The following is a 25,871-nucleotide window of genomic DNA, read 5'->3' as shown; positions in this document are numbered from 1 at the left end:
TTATGCCCATATATGGAGATATCTGTATCTCTTTTTGCGTCCATTTTATGCCCATATATGGAGATCTTTGACCATCTGTTTGCCTGTGTCCATTTATGCTCATATATGGAGATATCCGTATCTGTCTGTTTGCATCCATTTTATGCCCATGGCGGGGAACGCACGTGCCGAATTTGAAATAGGGAATGAATGCCCCACCCTTTAATGCAAACCCCATTATACCTGTTGTCATAAGAGCCGTTTTGACCATAATTGCCTGTGTCCTTTTATGCCCATATAGGAACATCAGAATACGTAACCATGGCATTTTTTGTTGACTCATGTGGTGTACGTGATCTCAGAGCCTTTTATGAAGTGATGTCACAATGAGTCAGCGCTTGCGACGATTTCCTCCGGAACAGCCTGATGTCAACAATCAGCTCCGCATAAGGAGATTCCGAACGTTTTGCGCCGGTTTCGGAAAACCGTGAGTCGGGTCGAGGCCCGGCACTGCACTCCGCGCGGCGGTGGGGAACGCGCGTGCCGAATCTGAAGCCGGTGGGACGAACGGTTCTCGAGATACGCGGATTACAAACAGACAGACACGCAGACAGACAGAGACTTCTCGCATTTATAGATAGATGATCTTATCACAAAGATTTGGTGGCCCCCCTGTAGTAACTGAGGACCCCCTAGGGGTCCCGGACCCCCTGTTGAAGACCCCTGTCCTAGAGGATCCCAACCCTATTCTTAACTACTCTTAACTGGGGGCCTAATGGAACCGCCTCAAGGACCCCCTGGGGGTCCCCGGGCCACAAGTTGAGAACCACTGCGGTATATGAAACCAGAAACAGCAGAACAAACTAGTGCAGCTGGGAGGCACAATGTAATGTACTGTAGTGTATCAGTGCCCCCACAGCAGCCACGCTTCATGGAACACACAATACGCAGAGCCAAACAGCAGAAAAGATAATCTAACTAATGTTAAACCTTACAGACTCAGCTCTAAGATGAGGCTTTTTATAGCGTTTTTGTGTATGCATGCGTCTATATTTTGCGTGTGCAGAGTCCGAAAAGGACAAAGCTCACTTGCAGGGTAATAATCTGACTCCAGGAATAACGGAGGTCAAATTGAGTCACAAATTTAAAAAAAGAAAAGAAAAAACTAAATGATTAGGACTTACTTCTTCTCGTTGCAGAACATTTTCTGCTTGAAGACAGCAATCTGCCTCGCTATAATGTATTCTTGCAAAAAATAGGTTTTGGAAAGAAAGTTGGTAATGGAGCAGCAATGGAGGGGAGGGGGAGGTGTGTGATAACGTAATTTTGCAAAAATAAGTTTAGAAAACAAAGTTGTAATGGAGCGACAATGGAGGGGAGGGGTGTGTGTGTGCTAGAGTACAGTAGCCTATATAAAGCTTAGTTGCGACCGTAGGTCGCATTTACTATCAAACCCTGCACAAAGTGTAAGTCCGTCCGTCCGTCAGTCCGTCAGTCAGTCTGTCTGTCACACCTCACACGTCACACTCTTGCCCTGCTCATATCTCGGCAACCGTTGCCCCGATCCATGCCAAATTTTGCACACACCTTCCTTACCTGCCAAACTACAACCTCCAAGGACCCCCGGAGCTCCAGGGACCCCCAGGTCCCTGGGGGACCCCCAGATGTAAAAAATGACCAAATGTGCTAAACTGACCAAATGACCACCCCCACGGGGCAGCTCACGGGGAATTCCCGGGGACCACCCACTCCTGGTGCTCCAGAACGGATGCAAAAGTGGTGGCGCCCCCAGTGGAGGACCCCCTACACTGCAGCTCACATAAAATGCCGTAACTCCGGCTAGGAGCGACCGGGACAGCCGGGGCCGGTACCTATTCGTCCGCCTTGCCGGCGCGGAGACCCCACCCCTCATTTCTCACATGGCCCTCTTCTAGCGCCACCATGAGGCCGATTCTTGCAAAACACATTTTTGGACACTGCTCCTACAATTTTTGCCCTAAAATCACGCAAATCGGTACACAGTATGTCTACACTCATCCCATCAACATGAATCTCTCCCATATAGCGCCACCTCCAGGCCGATTTTTAAAAACACATTTTTGGACACTGCTCCTACAGATTTTGCCCTAAAATCACGAAAATCACTACACAGTATGTCTACTACACTCATGTCATCAACATGGATCAGGAAGATTTTGGCAAAACACATTTTTGCCCTATTTGTGGAGATCAGTGACCTACGGTCGCTTATCTCCCGATTAGGGAGTGTTACTGGTATTATAAATTATTACACTGTCACGTTATTACATTATATGTTACATAAACCACAGTATCGTAAAGCTTAGGGTGGAGGTAGACTGCATTGCAAGGGTAAGTTCCTCAACTTTAGTTTTGAATTCCAGTTCATGCCCTCATATTTTGATTGTCTCTTGAAAAGTGGCACATGATTTGCAGAGCAATTCCATTCAAGGATAAACTATCCTCATGTTAAACGCCTAAGGAGAGGAAGCACTACTGTAAAAGCACCAGTACCTTGCAGCCAGCATTGAACCACATCCTTCCATAGGAATGTCCGTCTGGTCCTTTTTTCCCTCTACACCAAAATCTCTTCTGTGAGCTTGTAGAATGGCTGTTTTATGTGAACAACAACAACAAGCGTTATTATGACGCTTGGTGGTTAGAACCATGCCATGCCAATTTAGCAATGTGGCTTGCATTCTTGTATTTGTCATACTGCCCCCCCCCCCCCAAACAAAAGAAAGAAAAAAGTAAATGCCAGAAAATACATTTTAACATGACAACTAAAGGGAATAAAACATATTATTAACAAAGATAAGATGTGTAAACAATCACACATAAAACATTTAATGTATACCTCACTGATGATCAGGATCTACAACAGCAATGTTAAGGCTGTCCTGCTGTTTGGCTCTGAGTGCTGGAGAGTAACAAAAGAGGATATGAGAAAGGTTGACTTCTTCCACAATAGCTACTTACGTCAAATCTGCTACATCTTTTGTTTTGGCCAAATAAGATCTCAAATGATGAACTTTACAAGAAGACAGGCAGCTTGCATCTCCCTTGAGATTAAGAAACGCAGGTTAAGATGGCTCGGTCATGTGTCGAGGATGCCCAATGAAAGGTTACCCAAAGTTGCCTTGAGATGGACCCTGATGTAATATGTAATATTTTTGAGCTTGTCTCAAATTTCAGAGACGATCAGCTCATCTTTCAAAGCCTCTTTTACACAATACAGTATACGTATGTTGTATAGGTCCCTGCTTCGTCTCTCTCTCTCACACACACACACACACACACACACACACACACACACACACACACACACACACACACACACACACCTATCTATTGAAACTTGGTGTGCTGGGTTGTGACCGGGTGCAGGAAAGGGGCAGTGATAAAGAGCAGTGTTGGATGTCAGTAATGTACTGGGGTCCCAGCAGGCCATGTGAGGGCCCTGATGGCTCTAATCATCAAGCTGATAGCAGCACATGAGGCACTCAACCACCACTGTGCAGCTAAATAGAGCCAGCGTCTGGGTGGCACATCGCTCTCTGTGGGCATACATGAACACACACGCATACCCAGTGGTGGAAAAAAGTACTAATGTGTTTACTTAAGTAAAGGTTTCAATACTGCAATTTTGAAATACTCTTACTTTAATTACACTAGCCCTTACCCGTTCAAAGATATGAGCTCCAAAATGATGTGCAGTGTGTGGGTTATGGGATGTGCACTGTGCATACAGTATATGAGGGATGGAAAGTAACTTTAACTGGTGCTTGCATGATAATATGTAGGAGCATCAATGTAAGAAATACCCGTTTCGCCCGCCCACCCGCCCACCCGCCTGCGCACACACCCCCCTGCCTGCACACACACACACACACACACACACACACACACACACACACACACACACACACACACACACACACACACACACACACACAGAGAGAGCTGGTTAAACATGTTGCCTCATGCTAGATGCAGAATAGATGTGCCTCATGCTAGATGCAGAATAGATAGTAGATACACCATAAAAATGCTAATATACAGTATATGATTTGTGAAAGTGACAAACGGGCTTCACAGTTATGTTAGGTGTGTTCATATGCTAATGGTGATTCGATTTCAGATCAATTGCTCCAGCCACTGAGGAGAAACGCTGTTTCAGACAGACAGACAGACACTCACTCACTCACTCACTCACTCAGACATTCGCAAAATTATAGTATAGATACGTTACGCCTATTGCCCCTTCTGGGGCTTAGGCCGCCAACAAGGGTTCTTTGAGATACTCTGTTACAAGTAAAAGGCTGTTAATCAAAATTTACTAGAGTAAAAGTACAAAAGTATTGGCATCAAATTACTCCTGAAGGTACTCCTACAAGGTATCATTATGTATAAAATGTAGTAAAATATTTTGAAAATGGCAGTTCTACAAGCTCACAACTCGTCGCATCGCCGGCTTGTAGATCGGCTATTTTCAAATGGCTAAAGTCTAAATAGGGCTGAAGTCGTAAATGTGTGTGTTTTGTAATAGTAATTAAAACTTTGGTAACTACTGGTAACTTAAGTTTTCAAATAATTGTAGTGGAGAAAAAGTACAATATTTGCCTATTTTGGAGGTATTGAAAATTGGAAATACTCCAGTACCTCAATTGTACTTAAAGGGGAAGACAGACCACCCATTTTCAATATTGAAATATGTCATTAATATACCTTAGAGGAGTTGTGTGGAAATAGAAAAAAAGTTCCACCCCTTCTGTGTTGCCTAGAACTGGAGGATTGATTTTGGGGTTTGTATTGTAAAGTACAATGTGTGATGTCATCAAGTTGTACTTTACAATACAAACCCCAAAATCAATCCTCCAGTTCTAGGCAACACAGAAGGGGGGGAACCTCTTTTTCTATTTCCACGCAACTCCTCTAAGGTATATTAATGACACAGTTCAATATTGAAAATGGGTGGTCTTCCCCTTTAAGTACATCTACTTGAGTAAATGTATGTAGTTACTTTCCACCACAGAGAGAGACGTCAGAGTGTCTGGTGGTGTGGATGGAGGCAGGAGGTGCAGGCCAGGGCTGAGCTGAACCAGCGGACACATTGTTCAGTTTGAGCCTGTGCTATTCTCACACACGTGCAGTCAGGGGCGTCACAAGGGGTAGGAAAGTGGGACTGAGTTACCGGGGCCCAAGGTGGAGGGGCCCTAGTAACTCTAGCTATTGAAAAATAGCAGATATACAAGCTCACAGCGCGGCACCGAGTGCCGCGCTGCGAGCTTGTAGATCTGCTATTTTTGAAAAGTTAACATTCATGGGGGGCCCGCAGTGAATCCTTGTACCCAGGGCCCAGAATTTGGTGTGACGCCCCTGCGTGCAGTAGATGGAAAAAATCTTTTGTTACGATTGTTTGCATAAAGACAATAAGAACTGGTGCTTGGTTTAGTTTCTCACACACAGTGCCATTGTGTCGTGCTATTTATTATACTGCGGCGTGTGTGTGTGTGTGTGTTAGGGATGGGACGATATGAAACTTTCATATCACGATTATTGTGACAAAAGAAATCCCGATTTACGATATTATCGTGATAATCAAAATCCATTATCCTGGGGCGGAACATTTGCCAACATTTTGCCAATGCGTCGCAACGCGCTGTGAGCTTGTAGATCGGCTATTTTTTGTGAAATTTGATTGAGAGTGAAAAAAAGACCTTGTTATCAAGTACGCATATTATAAGTACCTTTTACCAATTACTGAGGGTTGGTACCGGATATGCAGCTCGGCAAATAAAAGGTGAATTGATCCCAGTGCATGAAGGAAGACGATATCACGATAAATAAAATCTCTGCGATACGATTATCGTGAGTGTTTTTTTTTTATCACTATATATGATAATATCGCGTATCGTCCTATCCCTAGTGTGTGTGTGTGTGTGGACTGGATATGGTGTAATCATTGTGGTGATGTGTTGTGTGACATAAGAACAAAAAAGTCACTGTGTGAATATTTATGGTCAATGGTGTAGCTGTAGCAGCTCCAATAAGTATAATGTATGTCTGTTTATATTGTATGTGGAGTGTTAACCTTTCCACCACAGTAACATTACTCTTTTTGTTCTCTTTGTGTTGGCATAAGTTGTGTTGTGTCTATTTTATTCCAAACGCTGCCGATGGTGGGACTGTGTTTGTGACTTTTGCTTTAAGAAATTCCAAAGATTTGTAGCTTTAACCTTCACAGTTTTCAGTTCTCCCCACAAAAATACACAGAGCAGCCATTCTCTCTTTGAGTCCAGCGTTAGACTTCGGCAAGGGTTTAGATTATGTGTTTTGATGCTGTGGTACTTGAAAGCTGAACCATCTATGCTTTTTTTCCTCTCTCTCTTTCTCATGGACAGACATTGTTCTGAAATCTGCTGTTTGCTGCATTCTAACAATTGGTCTTGCTGGCCTCCACGTTGTGTTGATTTCTCTTTCTAAAGAAATGTGCATGGGCTGCAGGGTGCTGGATTTGAGGGTCTTTAGTTAGCTTAGGTAGCTTATCCCACTCACAGCAGGGGGCAGGGAGCAGCAGGTATACCGTATGTAGAGAGAGAGAGAGAGAGAGAGTTTGTGTGTGCGCGCGCGTGTGTGTGTGCGCGTGTGTGTGTGTGCGCGCACACGTGCGTGTGTTTGAAAAATAGGAAGAGGAACCTCTCACAGTGTGCAGAACCCTTAAAGGAGTAGTTCACCCCCAAAATGACTTTTTGAGCGGTGGTCCTATACGTGGCCGTGTGTGTGGGTCTCCGTCCGTCCGTGTCTGTCTGTATGTAGCCTAAACTTCGGCGCGTAACTAGTGCCGCACCATTTACGCAACTCGCGCAATATATACATCAAAATGTGCGGCTCGGCCGGGAATGGTGTGCTATTACCTTTCGTTTCCGATCCGCCTTACCATGGCGACGTAATCGGCAAAAAACAACGCTTAATTGTCCCCATTGACTTATAATGGGACAATGCAAGAAATCACTTTCAAGTATTTTTCTCTCGTAAACCATAGGAGCTACAGTTTCAAACCTCGGAGAGGAGATTCATAATGATTTTAAGAATGAATCGAAAAATAATTACATCGCTCGGCCTCATGGTGGCGCTATAACGGCCCACTTTACAAGAGTTACGGCCCCGTAACTCTTGAACCGTAGATCGGAAAATTAAAATTCTTTTTTCCCTGGATTCCTTGGGTCAAGACGCATCTCCCCATATCCTGGCGCCCATTTGCGCCAGGATAGATTTTCCGCCATCTTGAATTTTCTCCAAAACACACTTTTTGCTCCTTTTCCTACATATTTTCTTCAAATGTCACAAAAATCGGTACACATGATCTATGAGGTGGGTAAACCACCGCTCAGTTCACACGGGTGTGATTTTTCTTCTATCGATTACTCAGCCCTTGGAGACATGAGTTCAATAAAATGTTTTAGTTTTTGTCACATTCCGAAGCCAATCAATTGAGGAGACTCTTTGTAAGCCCATTGATTCCGGGGTCTCCATCTGGAATCAATGGGGATACATATATTATAATCAAATTATTGGCTTAGGAATGCGATAAAAACAAAAAAACTTTAATGAACTCATGTCTCCCAGGGGTGAGTAATCGATAGAAAAAAAATCTTTTTGGGGGTGAACTACTCCTTTAAGGCCTGTCTATACTTCGACCGAAATGTTCGGTGAGTTGTGTTTTCCAACGTGCAAATTTCCGAACTCTCATTCGGTCCAATGCTTTTCAGAAGTCGCGAGGGAGATCATTTTATGGTCGAAAAGGACCTTTTGACCGAAATCCTCGGTTTCGGTCGAAGTATGGAAAGCCCTTTACATTGTTCAACCAGCAAACTGCTATATCAATCAGAAAACCAATGACGATTTCATATCTGCTCATAATTAACTCCTCATGCACACAAATTTTGTTAATGGGAATTTTTCTCAATAATTCATCACAACCACCCTGAATGGCCAGGCTAGATGAGATAATAAGAAAGATGGGAACACACAAGAAGAGTCCACACACTGGGACAAAACTGTCCCTCGAAATCTCCATTTCACAAACGTTGCTTTGTTTAATTAAAATCATACAAACAAAAGACAATGTGCAAGAAGTTACGAAGGTTTTCAGTGATGGATGAAATCCACTGCGGTTTTCTGCTCCTCTCTGGTATTTATTTGCTAAGCTGAAGAGCAAATAAACAGCTGCTATGCCTGTGTTTTTGTGAAAAGTAGGTGCTGCCTGGAGAATGATAAAAAGGAATGTTAGAAATTATGGCGTAGTGGGTTGGCTTAACTAAATTATTGAAACGAAGCGGATAAAAGCGCCAAACCTCTTTTTTTAGGCTTCCTTAGGACCTAACGATGGATTTTAGCCTTGGGTACCAAACTTTATTTTGAAAATTACCCATAGAATTATCCCTATCAAGTTGGGCTCCCTTCGACTTTCTATAAAGGAGGAAAATACCCAGAAAGAAATCTGCTTTAAGTAGGATCTGAGGGGTTTGTCATGATTCTGAATCCATTGCAAGCATTTGTTTTGCATAAAAAACTTTCCTTGGGCTAGAAATGGCCCCACAGAACGATGGTTTAGTGATGAGTCTTTTCACAGTTTTTTGGGGGGCCATTTCTAGCCCAAGGAAAGTTTTTTGTGCAAAACAAATGCTTGCAATGTATTCAGAATCATGACAACCCCTATAGTTAGACCCCTCACATCCTACAATTTGATGCTTTTATCCGCTTTGTTTTGATAATGTCAAAAACACTGTATTATAAGCACCCAGTATTAACTCATTGAATGCCATTTCAAGATGGCCCCCAAGTACCAGACTGCCACTATCCTAGATTTCTAGTGCACGGATCAATTTTTAGTGCACGGATCGTGCACGCCCATGCACCATATATGCATCATATGTGTAGTACTTTTTAACAGCTTTCAAACAAAAAAATCCGCTTGGAAATCCGTTCAGGCATTCATGAGTTACAAGCCTTCAAAGTCAGACAAAACAGCCATTTTTGACATTTTGAAAGATGTGTTTGTTTGTTATGGGGCTACACATGCAATTTCACAATTGCGATCATGCCTAATACATTTGAGGCATTTTTTTTTTTTTTCAAAATGGCTTCCAACTCGGGAAACTCGGGCTGTGGCAGCCTGGGAGTACTGTAATAACTCGTGAAACTCGTGCCTTGGCAGTCAATGAGTTAACAGTTGTAGACATTATGTTCTGTTTGTTACTTGATGTACTGTATTTCATACTGTCTCCCTACTCTTTCATTGAGAAAGTTTGACCCTGGTGCCGGGTGAAACTCATAAATGTAATATCTCCCCAGGCCAAGAGGGAACTGTCTCTTGTGTGAGCGCTAGAAATGTGCTCTCTAATGCGGGTTCAAATCCTGGGCCAGGCAGGTAGGACATAAAAGTTATGAATTGCAGCTTTGAAACAAGGAGTTGTTTTACTTCAGGCTTCATAAAGTCATGTCATCACTCGTGGACGTTGGTTAGAAAGAAACGGGTTGCAGTGTTTGACAAACTTGTTTTTCCAGTGTACAGATTTCTCTTGCTGAGAAAATAGAAATCTGGTTCTTTTGTGAATCAAATTAAGAAATTACCAAACAAAAACGACAGTAGAATGAGAAGGAGTAGAATTTCTTTCATCTGTTTTAATAAAACAACATGCAACATGAATATATACTATAAAAACATATAGGGCTGGGGGCACGGTGGCGCAGTCGCTAGCGCTGTCACCTCACAGCTAGAAGTACCTAGCTTTGATTCCTGCTGGGGAAGCTGTGGGCGCTGGGGGCGTGTTCTCTCCTCTGTGTCATCAGTGCCCACACCCTAGGTGGGCTGGGCAAAAGGGCCTTTCTGTGTGGAGTTTGCATGTTCTCCCCATGTCTCCTAGGGTAGGTACCCTCACACAAAATATGTAGTAATCCTGGTCTCTATACTGCCTCCCCCTGGCCAGCCAGGGCGCCTGATGGTGGGGAAAGGAACTGGTTGGAATAACGTGTTCATTCCACGCGCTACAACCAACCGGGGAATCTCCCCCCTGTCAAGGGAAAAGAAGTGGCTTGGACTCCTCATGCATAGAAGGAAGCATGAGGTCAGTCCGTTGCTTTCCCCAGGTTGGCAGAGAGAGTGCAGCGCCCAGGATTACAATTAACACTGGGTGAAAAATGGGTTACAAAAATCGTGGGATAAATAATTAGAAAAAAGGTCTGAGGACCAAAACTTTATTTCTTTGCAAGTATAGACAGATAGTCTCTCAGTTCTCTATACCTGTAGGCTCTCTTCTACACATCTACTCCTTAAGGTGTGCAAAGAACATAGTTTCTTTAAAAGTGGAAAAAGAAAAGAAAAAAAAACAGCTTATGACCAACTTAGAATATTTAAAGCCGAAAAAGTAAAAATGAAAATAAATAATAATGTATGCTATAAATTAGAAAGAAGCACGCTAAAAAGCAATTTCCTTAATATTTCCCAGTTAATGTACTAGTACTTGGCAGTAGTTTTAATGTTTGATCCAGGTGTGTTACGGTTGCATATTACATAGGACTGCATTTGAAATTGTTCCTTCACAATAGTTTTTAGAGCGATAATGCTCACAGAACCTAGACCTTTACACAATACTAGCTCGATTACACACACACACACACACACACACACACACACACACACACACACACACACACACACACACACACACACACACACACGCGCACGCACTCGTGCATGTGTGCACGCGCTTGCTTTGTTGTCCTGGTGCCGCTGAACAGAGTCAGTATGTCACAGTTCATGAATGGTGCCATCACCTCTGTCTCAACAGGCGCCATGGACACACTGGAAATGAACAATATGATATAGATTATACACACACACACACACACACACACACACACACACACACACACACACACACACACACACACACACACACACACACACACACACACACACAGAGGTGCTGTAATGTAAGCTTACAAGAATAGCGGAAGCTTACAGACTTCCACAATTTAGAAGAAGAAATTTGCCTATTCATTACTGGCTGTCGGGTGGAAGCCTTGTACTGCATGTCCAAAACGGTTGCTTTTCAGGAAATACAAGAAAGATCCTCTGTTATTATTTAGTCACAGGCTCTAGTCAGTACTTTTTATTTTTTAAAGACAAGCTCACAACACACTGTGATCATGTGACCTGTTGTTAGCTTGTAGATAGGCAAAATTTGCAATACATTGTCATAAGTCAAAGTAGGGCAATAATTTACCAAAAAAACAAAGAAACATAGTTAAAATATGGAGATACAAGTGTTCTGCCTGACAGCAACATACAATATGGGCGTAATGAGTAACAAATCAAGCCCTAAGAACTTTGATTGAATAACATTAACACGTTTTTGAGCAAGACTTTCGAAGGATGGTGCTAGGCATGTCCTAAAACCAGACTTATCAGGAGGGAAAACGACCACTAGGCAAGCCTTTGTATTGAATAGCAACAGGACAGAGAGCAGCTGGTTTGGTTTAGCAAAAGAGAAATAAACAAGAGGAATTATGTAAGCATAAAAAAAGGCCACTTTCTCCTTTGAAGGCAATCAGGCAGGTGCTCAGCCCCCCCCCCCCCCCCCCCCCCACACACACACACACACACACACACACACACACACACACACACACACACACACACACACACATACATAATCCATGCATATTAATGACTATCAGGCACACTCAAGCACACATACTGTACTAGGGCTGTCACAATTATTACATAGTCGTCCAATCGCAATTATTTGGCATAATCATAATCGTCATAGTCGTTTCCATGTTGAGAAATGTTCATATAGTTTCAAACACTTTCAAAAAGTAGTGGAAATAGCAGATCTACAGCTTGTAGATTGGCTATTTGAGCAGTGGTGGCTGAGTGGTTAGTGTCCACACCTTGGACTCGGGAGGCCCCAGAGGTCGCAGGTACGATTCCCCGCTCCAGCTACCACTGCTCCCCTTCCCCCTTGCGCTCCTTGTGGGCATCACTGGGTTGAGTTCAGCTGGGTTAAAGCTGATAAAAAAAAGCAGCTGGGTTGGGCTGCGATATCTGAATTTCCCCCGTGGGAGGAGTAGGTATTCATTATCATCATTATCATTATTTCCACTATCAATGTATAAGTATAAAGTTGTCAAATATGTCAGTAATTTCTTTGTATATTCAAGTTATGTGTCATATCTGCCATGTGCAACATCTATACTGTACTTTAATATACATACTGTATTCATACACAGTGCACACGCACGCGCGCAGGCAATGGCATACACCACATTCACAGATACACCAGAATAACAAGTGCAGTTAAATATGCATTTAGTCTCTTTGTTGCAGATTTCCACTGGTGGGTTCTTGTAGTGAAATTAGAGTTAATGTGGATGAGCATGAGGCTGCTCTATAGGGTGCCTGTTTGCCCGGGCAGCAGCAGATTACATCACAAGCCTTCCATGCTTGATGTCAGCGCTGATTCCTATTGGTCTGTAAGTCAGGATGACAGATGAAGGAGCGCCTCAGAGGACAGATGACAGAAAAAGGGACGAGTGCTTGCAGCTGGAGGGCGATGGGAACGCAGCATTATGACTCAGAGAGTGTGTGCAAATGTAACCAAATGGATCCTGTGAACGGGTACGATCAGGGACATGCTGGGCCCCGGATTCAGCCCGGGAAAAAGAGTTGTAGAGGCCCTCATTGCACTCTCTCTATAGCGCTGCTGCTACTCAAAGATTTGCCATTTCAGATCATGGCAAGTGACAAGCCAGTGGGCCAATTACATGAGTTATATTTCGTCATTGTCGGGTGGAAACCTTGTATGTCCAAAACCATTTTAAAAATGATATAAACTAGTGAAAACAGCCGATCTACAAGCACACAACGCCTCGCACCGCGAGGCGTTGTGTGCTTGTAGATCTGCTGTTTTTGTGCGACAGCCTTGTATGATGAAGCAGGGCTTTGCTTTGCGAAAAAATGTACAAATTTGAAACTTGGAGATACAAGGTTTTCTGCCCGACAGTGACGATTGACTTTGTTGGCCGCCCAGCCCCCAAAATGGAACAAGGGCCGTCATTTTACTTTTATTTTTTTCCTGGGGAATGAACCGGCCATTCGGGAGTTGTCCCACTTTTCCCAATGGCCAGCACGTCCCTGGGTACAATCTCAAAGAGTTACGAACTGATAAATGAGCGGTGATGGCCTCGCAAAGCTGGAAGCAGGGAGATGGAAGACTAGCCAGAGGCAGCAATGCGATGACAGAGAAAGACATGGGAAAGTAGAGATGACAGAGATGACACACAAAGATGAACAATCTCGCTCGGCATTGTTTCCCAAACACACATTTTTATGGGTCCCTTAATTTTTTTTGTTTCCTAGATTTTGTTTTTAATTATTACTATTTCAAAAAAAATTCAATAAACATTCTTAAAAAAGCAAAAAGAATCATGAATAAAAAACAAAATGTGACTTTTTTCTCGTAATTTCATAAAGAAATCAAATCAATGAAAAATTATAAATTCCATAAAAGAATGTGTGCTGTAGATCTACTATTTTCAAATATTTTACTTTTACTGCACTACAATTATTGGAAAACTTGAGTTACTAGTTACTTTGTAGATTGTTACTATTATTACAAAACATACATTAACCACTATAGATTTCCGCCATTTGAAAATAGCCGATGCGACGCATTGTGAGCTTGTAGATCTGCTATTTTCAAAAGATATTTTATAACGTTACAGAGTTTTTCTACATTGCAGTGTTGATACTTTGAACCTCAGTAAAAAACTTGAGTACTTTTCCCACGCATTTCCTACGCATCGTACGGCCCTTTAAACTTAATACAGCTGATGGCACATGTTGGAACCAATTATATAAATGATGTCACTATTTACACACGCATTTGATTCTTGAGTTAACATTTTGTCAACTCTCACACTGGAACAAATTAAAACCACTGAAAGGGTCATAGGATTTCTTACATGTCATAGTGAGTGTGTGTGTGTGTGTGTGAAAGATAAAATCTTCTGAAGTCATTACATGATTTATAGATAACTGCACAAAGCAAACGTTTATTGTTGATGGTGTGTGTGTGTGTGTGTGTGTGTGTGTGTGTGTGTGTGTGTGTGTGTGTGTGTGTGTGTGTGTGTGTGTGTGTGTGTGTGTGTGTGTGTGTGTGTGTGTGTGTGTGTGTGTGTGTGTGTGTGTTGTTTTTTATTTTTGCAGCATTTCTTTCTGCATGGTCTACAATAAACCGCTGTCCATGAAGCATTCATGTGAGTGCACATGACTTAATAATTCCGTTTTTTTTTTCTGTTTTTATGTAATTGTGGCCATACTTACTGAGCATGTCTAGAAGACAGTATTACATTATGGGTCATTGGACAGAGAGGCCCTCACTCAGTCCTGCCTTGCTCAAACCCAATACCTGCTTCTGCCTGACTGCTGAAGGACAGGGGCGTCAATTGGGTATGGCTGGGGTATGCAGCTGACATACCTTGGCTACAGGGGGACATGATAAAAATGTACTTTTCATCGTGCCTGTTGCTAAGGTATGGCAACATGACTGGTGTCTTGCACGCGCGCAAGGGCGCGCGTGCAAGACACCAGTCATGTTGCCATACCTTACCTTTTTCTGAACTGACGCCACTGCTGAAGGACATGTCTCTGTCGTGGATTTACTTGTCATAAAAGCCCTCTTTGTTTTCTGGTTATAAAACCCTAAAATCCCCCTCAAACCGTTCCAAAAGCATGCTTTCTTTTCAGAAATGCCCCCAAAATGTGACACATGTGATCACATTGAGAAGTCCTTAAGAAAAGCACAGCCACGCTAATAAGATGAATCATTATTGAGTTAGTGTGGGTGTCTAGCATTGACACGCTAACCGCTGTCCGATGAAAACCTTGTATGTCCAAAACCGCTCGTTTTGCATTTATCATTTTAAAAATGATTTAAACTAGTGAAAACAGCCGATCCACAGTGCTTGTAGATCTGCTGTTTACACTACTTTTGTGTGACGGCCTTGTATGACGAAGCAGGGCTTTACTTCGCGAAAGAACGTACTTGGAGATACGAGGTTTCCACCCGACAACAACGCCTTGCATCATCTGTCATCACTCTAGTCTACAGGATGTGACTGTGCTGCTCAGAGCGTGATGCGTGTGTGTCACAACAACTCCCATGCCCCGGGACGTTTCCCAAACTATCACTTATAGAAATCCTTACCGATTACTTCATACTGTCTGTGAGATTCTCTACATGTCATGATCAAATTAGCCGTTAATTTGAACATGATGATATGGAGATAATCTCACAGTGGGACACTGTGGCAAGCGTTGGCACTAAATTGTATTGAACATTATATAATTATTTACCACTTCCCATTCTAACTGCTATCAGATTGGGCCAAACGAGTGCTCATGCAAAAGCACTTACCTCGCGTCGCCAGGCTTTCTGGGGGAAAGCCTGGTATTTGTTTACTAAACAGGTTGGTTGATCCGGTCTAGACCAGTTTTCGAATCAGTTTTAACCCAAACAAAGCTACTTGCGCATGTGCTAACTACTTGCGCATTCACTAACTGGGTTAAAACCGATTCGTTTTGTTAGTTCCGGCCAAAGTGTAGTCCGTTTTGACTACAAAATTACGTAGGACGTCATCCGCTCCCGACCGGATCAAAAGCCTGAAATTGGAAGCGATCCCAGGCTACAAAAGCACAATGTCAGCGAGGGTTCCTCTTTACTGTGGATAAGAATGTGTCATTATTCAATTTGTGGCATCAAGTCTTTGTTGATCGTCTCAATATGTCCAATTTGTCTTTCCTCTTCACAGAACATTGAAGGGTCTCCGGTCTGATGCTGCCATCCATCGCCATGGAAACCGATGCCAGTCACATGTTGGAGGCAGCCCTGGAGCAAATGGATGACATTATAGCAGGTACAGAAGAACAGGCAAACTCATCAAAGTGGGCTCCTCAAACCCAGATCCTGGACACAGTGTCTGTCCCTGGGCCTATGCAAAGCAATCCCCAGTAATGGATGTTTTTTCAATAATACACTTTTCTGTTGTTACTGTAAGCAGCATTCGCGTACAGGAATCACACAGTATTTGGTCCAAGGGACAAACAAGGGCAACCTAGTGGTGTGCATAGTTCAATTTTATTTATTTATTTAATTTGTTATGAAGAATTGCAGGTAAAAATACGTACATCCAACTCAAAAATCTTTTTTAAACATGCATAAATCAAAAAGGGCAACCTGATCAACCCAATCACACACGATAGCACAATACAGAATTTGTTCAAAGTAATTCAAAATTCAAATGCTGCTTTGAAGGGAAAATAAGAAAAAAATACATGGCACATATACTGTACATACATACTGTACTGCCGCACATGCATGCATACCTACGTACGTAAATACAGACAGACATACAGTACATACAGACAGAAAGCCCCAGCAGTGTATATCTATATATTGCTGTTTCTAGAGACCAAACGGTTGGGAGATGCTTGCACGACACGTCTAATGTACTTCGCTTTTTTTCCTGTGTGCAACACAGCTGTTTTCTAAAACTAGTACAAGAGTAATGAGAGGTCTAAACCTTTATGCATGACATGTACCTACAGGAGTTCAGGTCCTGACAGTGGTGACATGTAAGCATCATTGGGGTGAGGTTAAGGTTAAGGTTTCTGGCACTGAGTGTTTAGAGTTCGAAAAGAAGACATTGTTGTAATGTTCTCACTAGTATTGTAATGTTCTCATTATGACAACGCGTGTGTGTGTGTGTGTGTGTGTGTGTGTGTGTGTGTGTGTGTGTGTGTGTGTGTGTGTGTGTGTGTGTGTGTGTGTGTGTGTGTGTGTGTGTGTGTGTGTGTGTGTGTGTGTGTGTGTGTGTGTGTGTGTGTGTGTGTGAAATAACTAATTACCAAATTAGCACCAAGTGTAGAACACAGAGGGTGGGGTTGAAAACAGCCGATCCACAGTGCTTGTAGATCTGCTGTTTACACTACTTTTGTGTGACGGCCTTGTATGACGAAGCAGGGCTTTACTTCGCGAAAGAACGTACTTGGAGATACGAGGTTTCCACCCGACAACAACGCCTTGCATCATCTGTCATCACTCTAGTCTACAGGATGTGACTGTGCTGCTCAGAGCGTGATGCGTGTGTGTCACAACAACTCCCATGCCCCGGGACGTTTCCCAAACTATCACTTATAGAAATCCTTACCGATTACTTCATACTGTCTGTGAGATTCTCTACATGTCATGATCAAATTAGCCGTTAATTTGAACATGATGATATGGAGATAATCTCACAGTGGGACACTGTGGCAAGCGTTGGCACTAAATTGTATTGAACATTATATAATTATTTACCACTTCCCATTCTAACTGCTATCAGATTGGGCCAAACGAGTGCTCATGCAAAAGCACTTACCTCGCGTCGCCAGGCTTTCTGGGGGAAAGCCTGGTATTTGTTTACTAAACAGGTTGGTTGATCCGGTCTAGACCAGTTTTCGAATCAGTTTTAACCCAAACAAAGCTACTTGCGCATGTGCTAACTACTTGCGCATTCACTAACTGGGTTAAAACCGATTCGTTTTGTTAGTTCCGGCCAAAGTGTAGTCCGTTTTGACTACAAAATTACGTAGGACGTCATCCGCTCCCGACCGGATCAAAAGCCTGAAATTGGAAGCGATCCCAGGCTACAAAAGCACAATGTCAGCGAGGGTTCCTCTTTACTGTGGATAAGAATGTGTCATTATTCAATTTGTGGCATCAAGTCTTTGTTGATCGTCTCAATATGTCCAATTTGTCTTTCCTCTTCACAGAACATTGAAGGGTCTCCGGTCTGATGCTGCCATCCATCGCCATGGAAACCGATGCCAGTCACATGTTGGAGGCAGCCCTGGAGCAAATGGATGACATTATAGCAGGTACAGAAGAACAGGCAAACTCATCAAAGTGGGCTCCTCAAACCCAGATCCTGGACACAGTGTCTGTCCCTGGGCCTATGCAAAGCAATCCCCAGTAATGGATGTTTTTTCAATAATACACTTTTCTGTTGTTACTGTAAGCAGCATTCGCGTACAGGAATCACACAGTATTTGGTCCAAGGGACAAACAAGGGCAACCTAGTGGTGTGCATAGTTCAATTTTATTTATTTATTTAATTTGTTATGAAGAATTGCAGGTAAAAATACGTACATCCAACTCAAAAATCTTTTTTAAACATGCATAAATCAAAAAGGGCAACCTGATCAACCCAATCACACACGATAGCACAATACAGAATTTGTTCAAAGTAATTCAAAATTCAAATGCTGCTTTGAAGGGAAAATAAGAAAAAAATACATGGCACATATACTGTACATACATACTGTACTGCCGCACATGCATGCATACCTACGTACGTAAATACAGACAGACATACAGTACATACAGACAGAAAGCCCCAGCAGTGTATATCTATATATTGCTGTTTCTAGAGACCAAACGGTTGGGAGATGCTTGCACGACACGTCTAATGTACTTCGCTTTTTTTCCTGTGTGCAACACAGCTGTTTTCTAAAACTAGTACAAGAGTAATGAGAGGTCTAAACCTTTATGCATGACATGTACCTACAGGAGTTCAAGTACTGACAGTGGTGACATGTATAAGCATCGTTGGGGTGAGGTTAAGGTTAAAGTTTCTGGCACTGAGTGTTAAGAGTTAGAAAAGGAGACATTGTTGTAATGTTCTCACTAGTATTGTAATGTTCTCATTATGACAACGCCTGTGTGTGTGTGTGTGTGTGTGTGTGTGTGTGTGTGTGTGTGTGTGTGTGTGTGTGAAATAACTAATTACCAAATTAGCGCCAAGTGTAGAACACAGAGGGTGGGGTTAGCGATGTGTGTGTGTGTGGCGCTCACACATGTCTGTGCTCGCTTCATGGGATCTTGCTTCCTGCCGGCAACTAAAGGCATTGCCAAAACGATTTAACTACAGTAACAGGGGGCCAATGCTTAATGTGGCCTGCCAACGAATGCATGTGTGACAGAATTCTTGGGTGAAAATGCCAGTTACTGAGTGAAACAGCAGGCAGGCAACTCTCCAATTAGACAGCGAAGGGAGGAAGACGGGTCAGGATGCCGTAGTCAGGGCAGGGTGTCGCACCAAATTCTGGGCCCTGGGTACAACAAGGATTCACTGCGGGCACCCCATGACTGTTCTTCATAGGGGGAGGGGTTTTTAGCCTGGTTAATAAACCAGACTGCACAACACCACCTCCTGTTGGTAGTGGTGGTGTTACGCAGTGAGGAATTAGTATGAGCAATAGGCTAAGGGGGTTTAGCCCATTGCATTATTACGCATTATTTTGTGCTTTAACTATTGACAAATAGCAAATATACAAGCTCACAGCGAGCTTGTAGATCTGCTATTTTTGAAAAGTCGTGATGTTTTTTTTTTTTTTTTTTCATGTGAAGGACCCCCAAAATGATATGTATCTGGCCACGGACCCCCATCTCAAAATATTTAGTTCCAGGGACCCCCAGAAGCACAATTTGAGTAACAAATGTTCGCTTAAAAAAATACATATATTCAAAGATTTGCACACATTTTCACAGCTTTTCAAAAAATAGCAGATCTAGAGCTTGTATATCTACTATCTCTCAATAGCTAAAGTATAAAATAATTAATGCCCCTCCTCCTTGGGCCCTAGTAACTCAGTCCCACTCCCCCCCCCCTCCCATGTGACGCCCCTGGCCGTAGTGAAACCAAGGGCTGCCTCATAAACAGTGACACATTGATTTGATCACTCACACTTGGATGTGCGTGTGCAGCTGTCTTCTTCTCTAATGCTCTGTTAGTTGCTGCTGTTGGCCAAAAAAAAAAAAAGGAAAAAAATGATGACCTCACCAAGGTCACTGAATGCCTCTCAATGACCACAAATAGAAACTGCATTAAAAATCCCATTAGTGATATGATCAGCCAATCATTAACGAGGAAATTAGAACCATTTATCTGCAGCACGTTGACATGGCAGTCAGATTGCATTCCAGAATGAAGTGCTGCGTGCAACATGTTATGAGCAGGGGCGTCACGTCACACTGGGGGGGAAAGTGGGACTGAGTTACTAGGGCCCAAGGTGGAGGAGCCTTAGTTATGTTATACTTTAGCTATTGAAAAATAGCACATATACAAGCTCACAAGCGAGCTTGAAGATCTGCTATTTTTGAAAAGATGTGAAAATGTGTGCAAATCTTTGAATATATGTATTTTTTAAGCGAATATTTGTAACTAAAATTTTGCTTCTGGGGGGTCCCTGGAACTAAATATTTTGAGATGGGGGTCCGTGGCCAAATACAGTACATATCATTTTGGGGGTCTTTCACATGAAAAGGTTTGAGCACCACTGACACAGAAACATCGTTTTTTTTTTTTTTTTTTTTTTTAACCTTAGAAGGATTTAGAAGACATGTCAAAAATATTCAAAGACCTGCACAAATGTTCACGATTTTTCAAAAATAGCAGATCTACAAGCTCGCAGTGTATGTCTGCCATTTTTCAATGGTCAAAGCACAAAATAATGCATAATAATCCGTTCCCATTCATGGGGGCCCTTCAGTGAATCCTTGTACCCAGGGCCCAGAATTTGGTGTGACACCCCTGGTTATGAGAGCATACTGAAAGCACTTTGAGTGCTAATGTCTTTGATGGAACCATTGTTCTTGTTTGGTTTTAAATGGTGCTGCCATCTAGTGGTGGCAGACGGACTGTCAGACTGTATGAGCAATCAATATATAAATGTACAGCATACCACAATATTCTGTATATATTTGATCATTTCAATTGAATATAATCACATATATATAATGAATATGAACGTTTTCGTTTTTCTCAACTTAGTCTTAACCTTTTGAATCTAAAGGTGGTGATATAAAAATAAGTTTTCCCCCACTTTTTTCATGAGAAAATGTAATATAATGTATATAATGTATAGGAGATACATTTCTTCTGGGCTATGCTGAAGTTAGATCATCATGAACTAATTAATGCTACATTTGGATGCTGTTAATCTCTGAGGTTGGTGAGAATAATCTCAGAGACCAAAAATGGCTGGATTTTAGTTGACATTGAGAACAGATCTCTGTAAGACTTTTTTTTTACAAAGCCCATGTCTATGATGCATTATGAACATACATAAAATGCATTATAATCTGCTCATAACCCTGTATAATGATAATTATAACTAAGCAGTGTACTCATACTGCTTTATAACAATAATAGCACAGGAAAAAGTATTGTACGACTCTTTTGGCCAGAATCATAGTTTGTTATAATTACCATAGTTATAATGCATAGTAATTTCATGATGCATTATAATCACACTTATAATGCATTACTGTGTGATTATAAGTCAGTGTGGTCATTAGGTGCTTTAAATAAAGTATAATCAATAATAATATTAATAATAATATTTAATAGCATTAAAACTATGCAAATTCATTCAATGGCTTGACTCCAATGATTGATTGATTGATTGATTGATTGATTGATTGATTGATTGATTGCAATTAGTTTGTTTTGGGCTTGGCATCCAATGACTTGACTTGACAGTGTTGATAGTGGTACAGTCGTTTGTAGTTAGACAGTGTTGATAGTTGTGCCTGGTACAGTAGTTTGCAGTTTGTAGGGTTGATGGTCCATGCATTTCCTCTCCCAGGTCTCCATGGGCACCAGAGGCTGCCATGGATGGATGGAGAGATAGTATAAAATGATGGGAGGAGAAGTTCATATTGTGTGTGTGTTCATATCATGTATACAGTATGTCCAGTATGTGTGCATATACACACACAATCATGGGTAAGACATGTGACAATTAATTCTCCATTGGCTTCAGGATAACTCTCTCTCTTACTGTGTTCTGCAGCTGTGCCGGCCTCTTGGCGTTACAGGCAGTATGTAGCAGCGAGATTCCAGAGAGGAAGAAAATCACATGTTGTTTATATCATGTGCTGTTTTTCATGTACATGAAGGGATTGTTTTGTAAGGCTATTTGGCAGTGTAATGATTAACTTCATCTAGTGACTAGTCAGCCATCTCTCAAGCACGCACATACTCACGCACGCACTCACGCACGCACGCGAATGTGTGTAAGTGCCAGGGAAAGGCTCCAGGTGACACATGGAAACCTTAAGGAGGACGTATGTCTCTGATTAGTTGTGTTTCTCTACAACGGTGACGCATTGAGTTCTCCCTCCCTGTCCTGAAAAATGTACATGTGCAGCTGGAATAGGAGCCTCTTAGCCAATTCTACTGTAAATTATACACATGGCAGCTAATCCTATCAAGTTTTATGCTGCAAGAGCAGAACCGAAGAAGACATTATTTCATACATTTAAACCACTACTATATAGTAAGTATCCCAAAGGCAGTTTATTTTACAATATACGCACGCACGCACGCACGCACGCACGCACGCACGCACGCACGCACGCACGCACGCACGCACGCACGCACGCACGCACGCACGCACGCACACACACACACACACACACACACACACACACACACACAGTCTGCCCACTTTTTTCCCCTCAATATCAACAGCTACTGTATATTTTCATCCATGCCTTACCCCCTTTTCCTAAACATCTTTGCCCTTTTTTTACTATTTTGAAAAACATTTTAAAATACTTAAAATACCCGATCTACATCGGCTCGATGTGAGCTTGTAGAGCAGCTATTTGAACAATTCAAAATGTTTTTCAAGATGGTAAAAAAGACAAAGAATTTAGGGAAGAACAAAAACAGGGCCCCAATTTCTTGCCTGAATACAGCCAAGCTGTGAGTTTGTAGATCGGTTATGTTTGCTGAATGTTTGCTTATGATATGCCCCGGATAGGGACGCTAGGGTTCAAGTGTAATCTCTCTCCTTTGCTCTCCTTTCCTCTCCTCCGCCTGCTCTCCGCCTGCTCTCTCTCTCTCTCCCCCTCTCTCTTGCTCTTTCTCTCTCCCTCTGTATGTTTTCTTTCCTCAGGCTCCAAAGCAGCAGCGGCAGAATTCAACGGCCTGTATGAGCTGGGTTCTCCGATCAGCACGGGTCCACTACAGGTGCTGCAGCTGGCCGAGGACTTGAAACTAGCCTTGGATCTGCACAGCAGCCAGGAAGCCAGAGGCAGCCTCAGGTCACAGCTACCTACAGAAACAGCAGACGCTCTCATAGACTGGCTACTAAGTGGAACTGTGAGTACATACCAGTGGTACACAAACAGTAGGTGCCTTGGATTGCACAAACAGGAAGAGTCAATTATGGTGCTCACTTAACTCAACTACTCAATAGAAACATAGATCGGTTGCCTCAATGTTATTTTGTCCAGTGACCCAACCTGAGAAATGTATAAAAGATACATGCTATTTCACAACATGCTTTAACAGAAGTAGCCTGGCTCCAGGTCCCTTTTTTGGGGGGCACCAATCTGGCAAGCCATCGTCAAAGAAAGGGGAACGCCCACTCGGTCTGTACCTCTGTAGAATGGGAGGGCACTGACCGCATAGGCTAAAACAATATAATGCACATTATGTAAAATGGTGTCCAGTTTAATGGCGTGAGGATGGAGATCAATTCAAAGTGCAATCATTCACAGAATTAGTACAATTTATTTAGCTATATTGATGGATTGATGGATATGAAATATGTTCATGGTTCTTTACTGTCACTTATAGAAAGATATCATTCTCCCCAGTGCAACATACATGTAAACAACAGACAGCATATCATTAAAATATCATTAACAGTAAAAAGTCATTAGAAATGTTAATTGTTTGGCATCCTGCAGCCACCCCAGGCACAGTTGGCAATGCAATACGACTTTCCACGTGCATCACTAGACTCAACACGCCTTGGATGTTTTGTAAGTGGAGTGGCTCGTATTTGGCACCGGGTAAATTATCAGCACAAAGACATTAAACACTTACTAAGATCAGCAGCTGTGAGGAGTCACAGAGATGTGTTCAGTGTGGAATATTTTTGTTTATAGTGTGTTGAGTTTTTTTTTCCACCCGCCCTTTTTTTCAAGGTCAGTTATTCATAACAAATCAGCTCAGAGTGGCTGGATTGATCCTTTCATTCAGCAGATGGGGGGGGGGGGGGGGGGGCAGAACCAAACGATGTGTGAGTGGTGCTGTTGAGTTGTTTACCACGGTCCTCTTTCACCTGGGACCTGAATCTGAGACATGATTTAACCCCACACTCTGTGTTTCTCACTAGTGCTATTTTGTGTCTTTTGACTTTAACAGCTTTATTTTCGTCCATGCCTAAACTTCTTTGCCTTTTAATGTTTTGAAAAACATGTTAAAATTCTATCCGATCTACATCAACACGTTGTCAGCTATTTGAACTATTTAAAATGTTTTTCAAAATGGTAAAAAAAAGGGAAAAATTTAGGGATAAGGTGTAAGACATGGACGAAAATAGGGCGCCTAAACTCAAAAACTTGATACAGTGGTTTGTGATTGTTGCCAAGCTCACGGAATCGAATGGGAGTGGACAATGTTCCGTTTAATGTGAATCCAACTTTCAGTAGATGAAATGTTAGTGATTGTCAAGTTAGAGCGAGTTTATTTGAAATTAATGAATTTTGAATAGAACTGAACTTGAACACTTGACTTCACTTGTGTTTTATCTTCCGTGGGGAGGAGTGTTAAATGAGGACAGACGGGGTCAGATGAAGGGTCAGGGGTAAAGGAGAGGAATTTAGCTGGACTCCTAGACAGCAACTATTCCTGGAGCTGTGGGGTCCTGACACGTCTCTGTGAGGTTCAACTTGGTCTGCGTCCCAGTCTGAGACAAGCCTGTTCATATCTTCAGCCCCTTTTCCATTGCAGCTTTAGCACCACACTACACGATACTACACCGCACCACACCACACCACACCACATAAAAATATCTACATTTTCCATTACACAAAAGTACCCCTATCGGTAAGAAACAAATTGACCCTTTTAACTGTGATTATAATACAATATACATTTGGGTTACAACTATCTTAATTATAATGCACTATAATGGATTATAACTGTGATTATAATACACTATAAACTATTAATATATTACTATGATAATTATAATAACAGTAATTACCGGTAGAACACAATAGAATCTATTATCATGTATTACAATTATATCCTGGTGGTCTAAATGAAACGTCAGTGAGTGATCAGTCATTATGAAGTGTTTGCCCCTAGTTTGGCCTAGCTCAGACCTACCCTGGATTGGATACTTTTTAGTACCACGTTTAGTACCACTTTCACAACACTCTACCCAGGTCCTTGTAGTGGAAAACCCGGCACAAGTGGGCGGTGTGGAGTGGTGTGGTGTTGGGCCATGTCAGTGGAAAAGGGGCTGAATTCCTTACTTCCTTATTAGTTCCTTATTTCATTCATTCATTCCTTCCTTCCAATTGATGACGTTAACATATTGGGTGTAGTCTATGAATAAGTGAAACTGGGTCTTGGGTGATACTGTAGTGTTGCTGTGAATTCTGTCTATTGGGGGAGGGAGGTTAGGGGCCATGCAGAGAGGGGGTCCAGTTAGTGTTCCTCTGAGACACTATTACAACTCAGATCAACATCCTGGGCTTAACACACTCGCTCTCTCTCGCTCTCTATGTCCATTACTACACCCTATGTCTCTCTTTTCTCTGTGACTCACAACTTCTCTCACTCCTCTGTTTACTCTTGGTGTTTCTTTCGCTCGTGCGCGCTCTCTCTCTTTACCTCTCGCTCTCTCAGCACACTCCTACTATACCTGTTTCTCTCTCCCAGGCAGGTATTTT

The 25,871-nt window shown here is 42.3% G+C and overlaps 1 protein-coding gene across 1 annotated transcript in view; it reads left to right on the top strand.

Moving 5' to 3' along the window:
• Positions 1-17,898: 17,898 nt before the first annotated feature.
• ppfibp2b (PPFIA binding protein 2b) overlaps positions 17,899-25,871 on the top strand; it is an 87,061-nt gene continuing 79,088 nt past the window's right edge. Inside the window, 2 exon segments of the mRNA XM_080736409.1 lie at positions 17,899-17,986; positions 23,075-23,280. Of these exon segments, the coding sequence (XP_080592535.1) occupies positions 17,905-17,986; positions 23,075-23,280 (288 nt within the window). The 5' untranslated portion in view covers positions 17,899-17,904.

This window comes from Nannobrachium achirus (genome assembly GCF_963921795.1).
Source record: "Nannobrachium achirus genome assembly, chromosome: 11".
Taxonomy (NCBI): domain Eukaryota; kingdom Metazoa; phylum Chordata; class Actinopteri; order Myctophiformes; family Myctophidae; genus Nannobrachium; species Nannobrachium achirus.
Note: the sequence above shows the minus strand (reverse complement) of the source record. Positions and strands in the feature narration are given on the sequence as shown.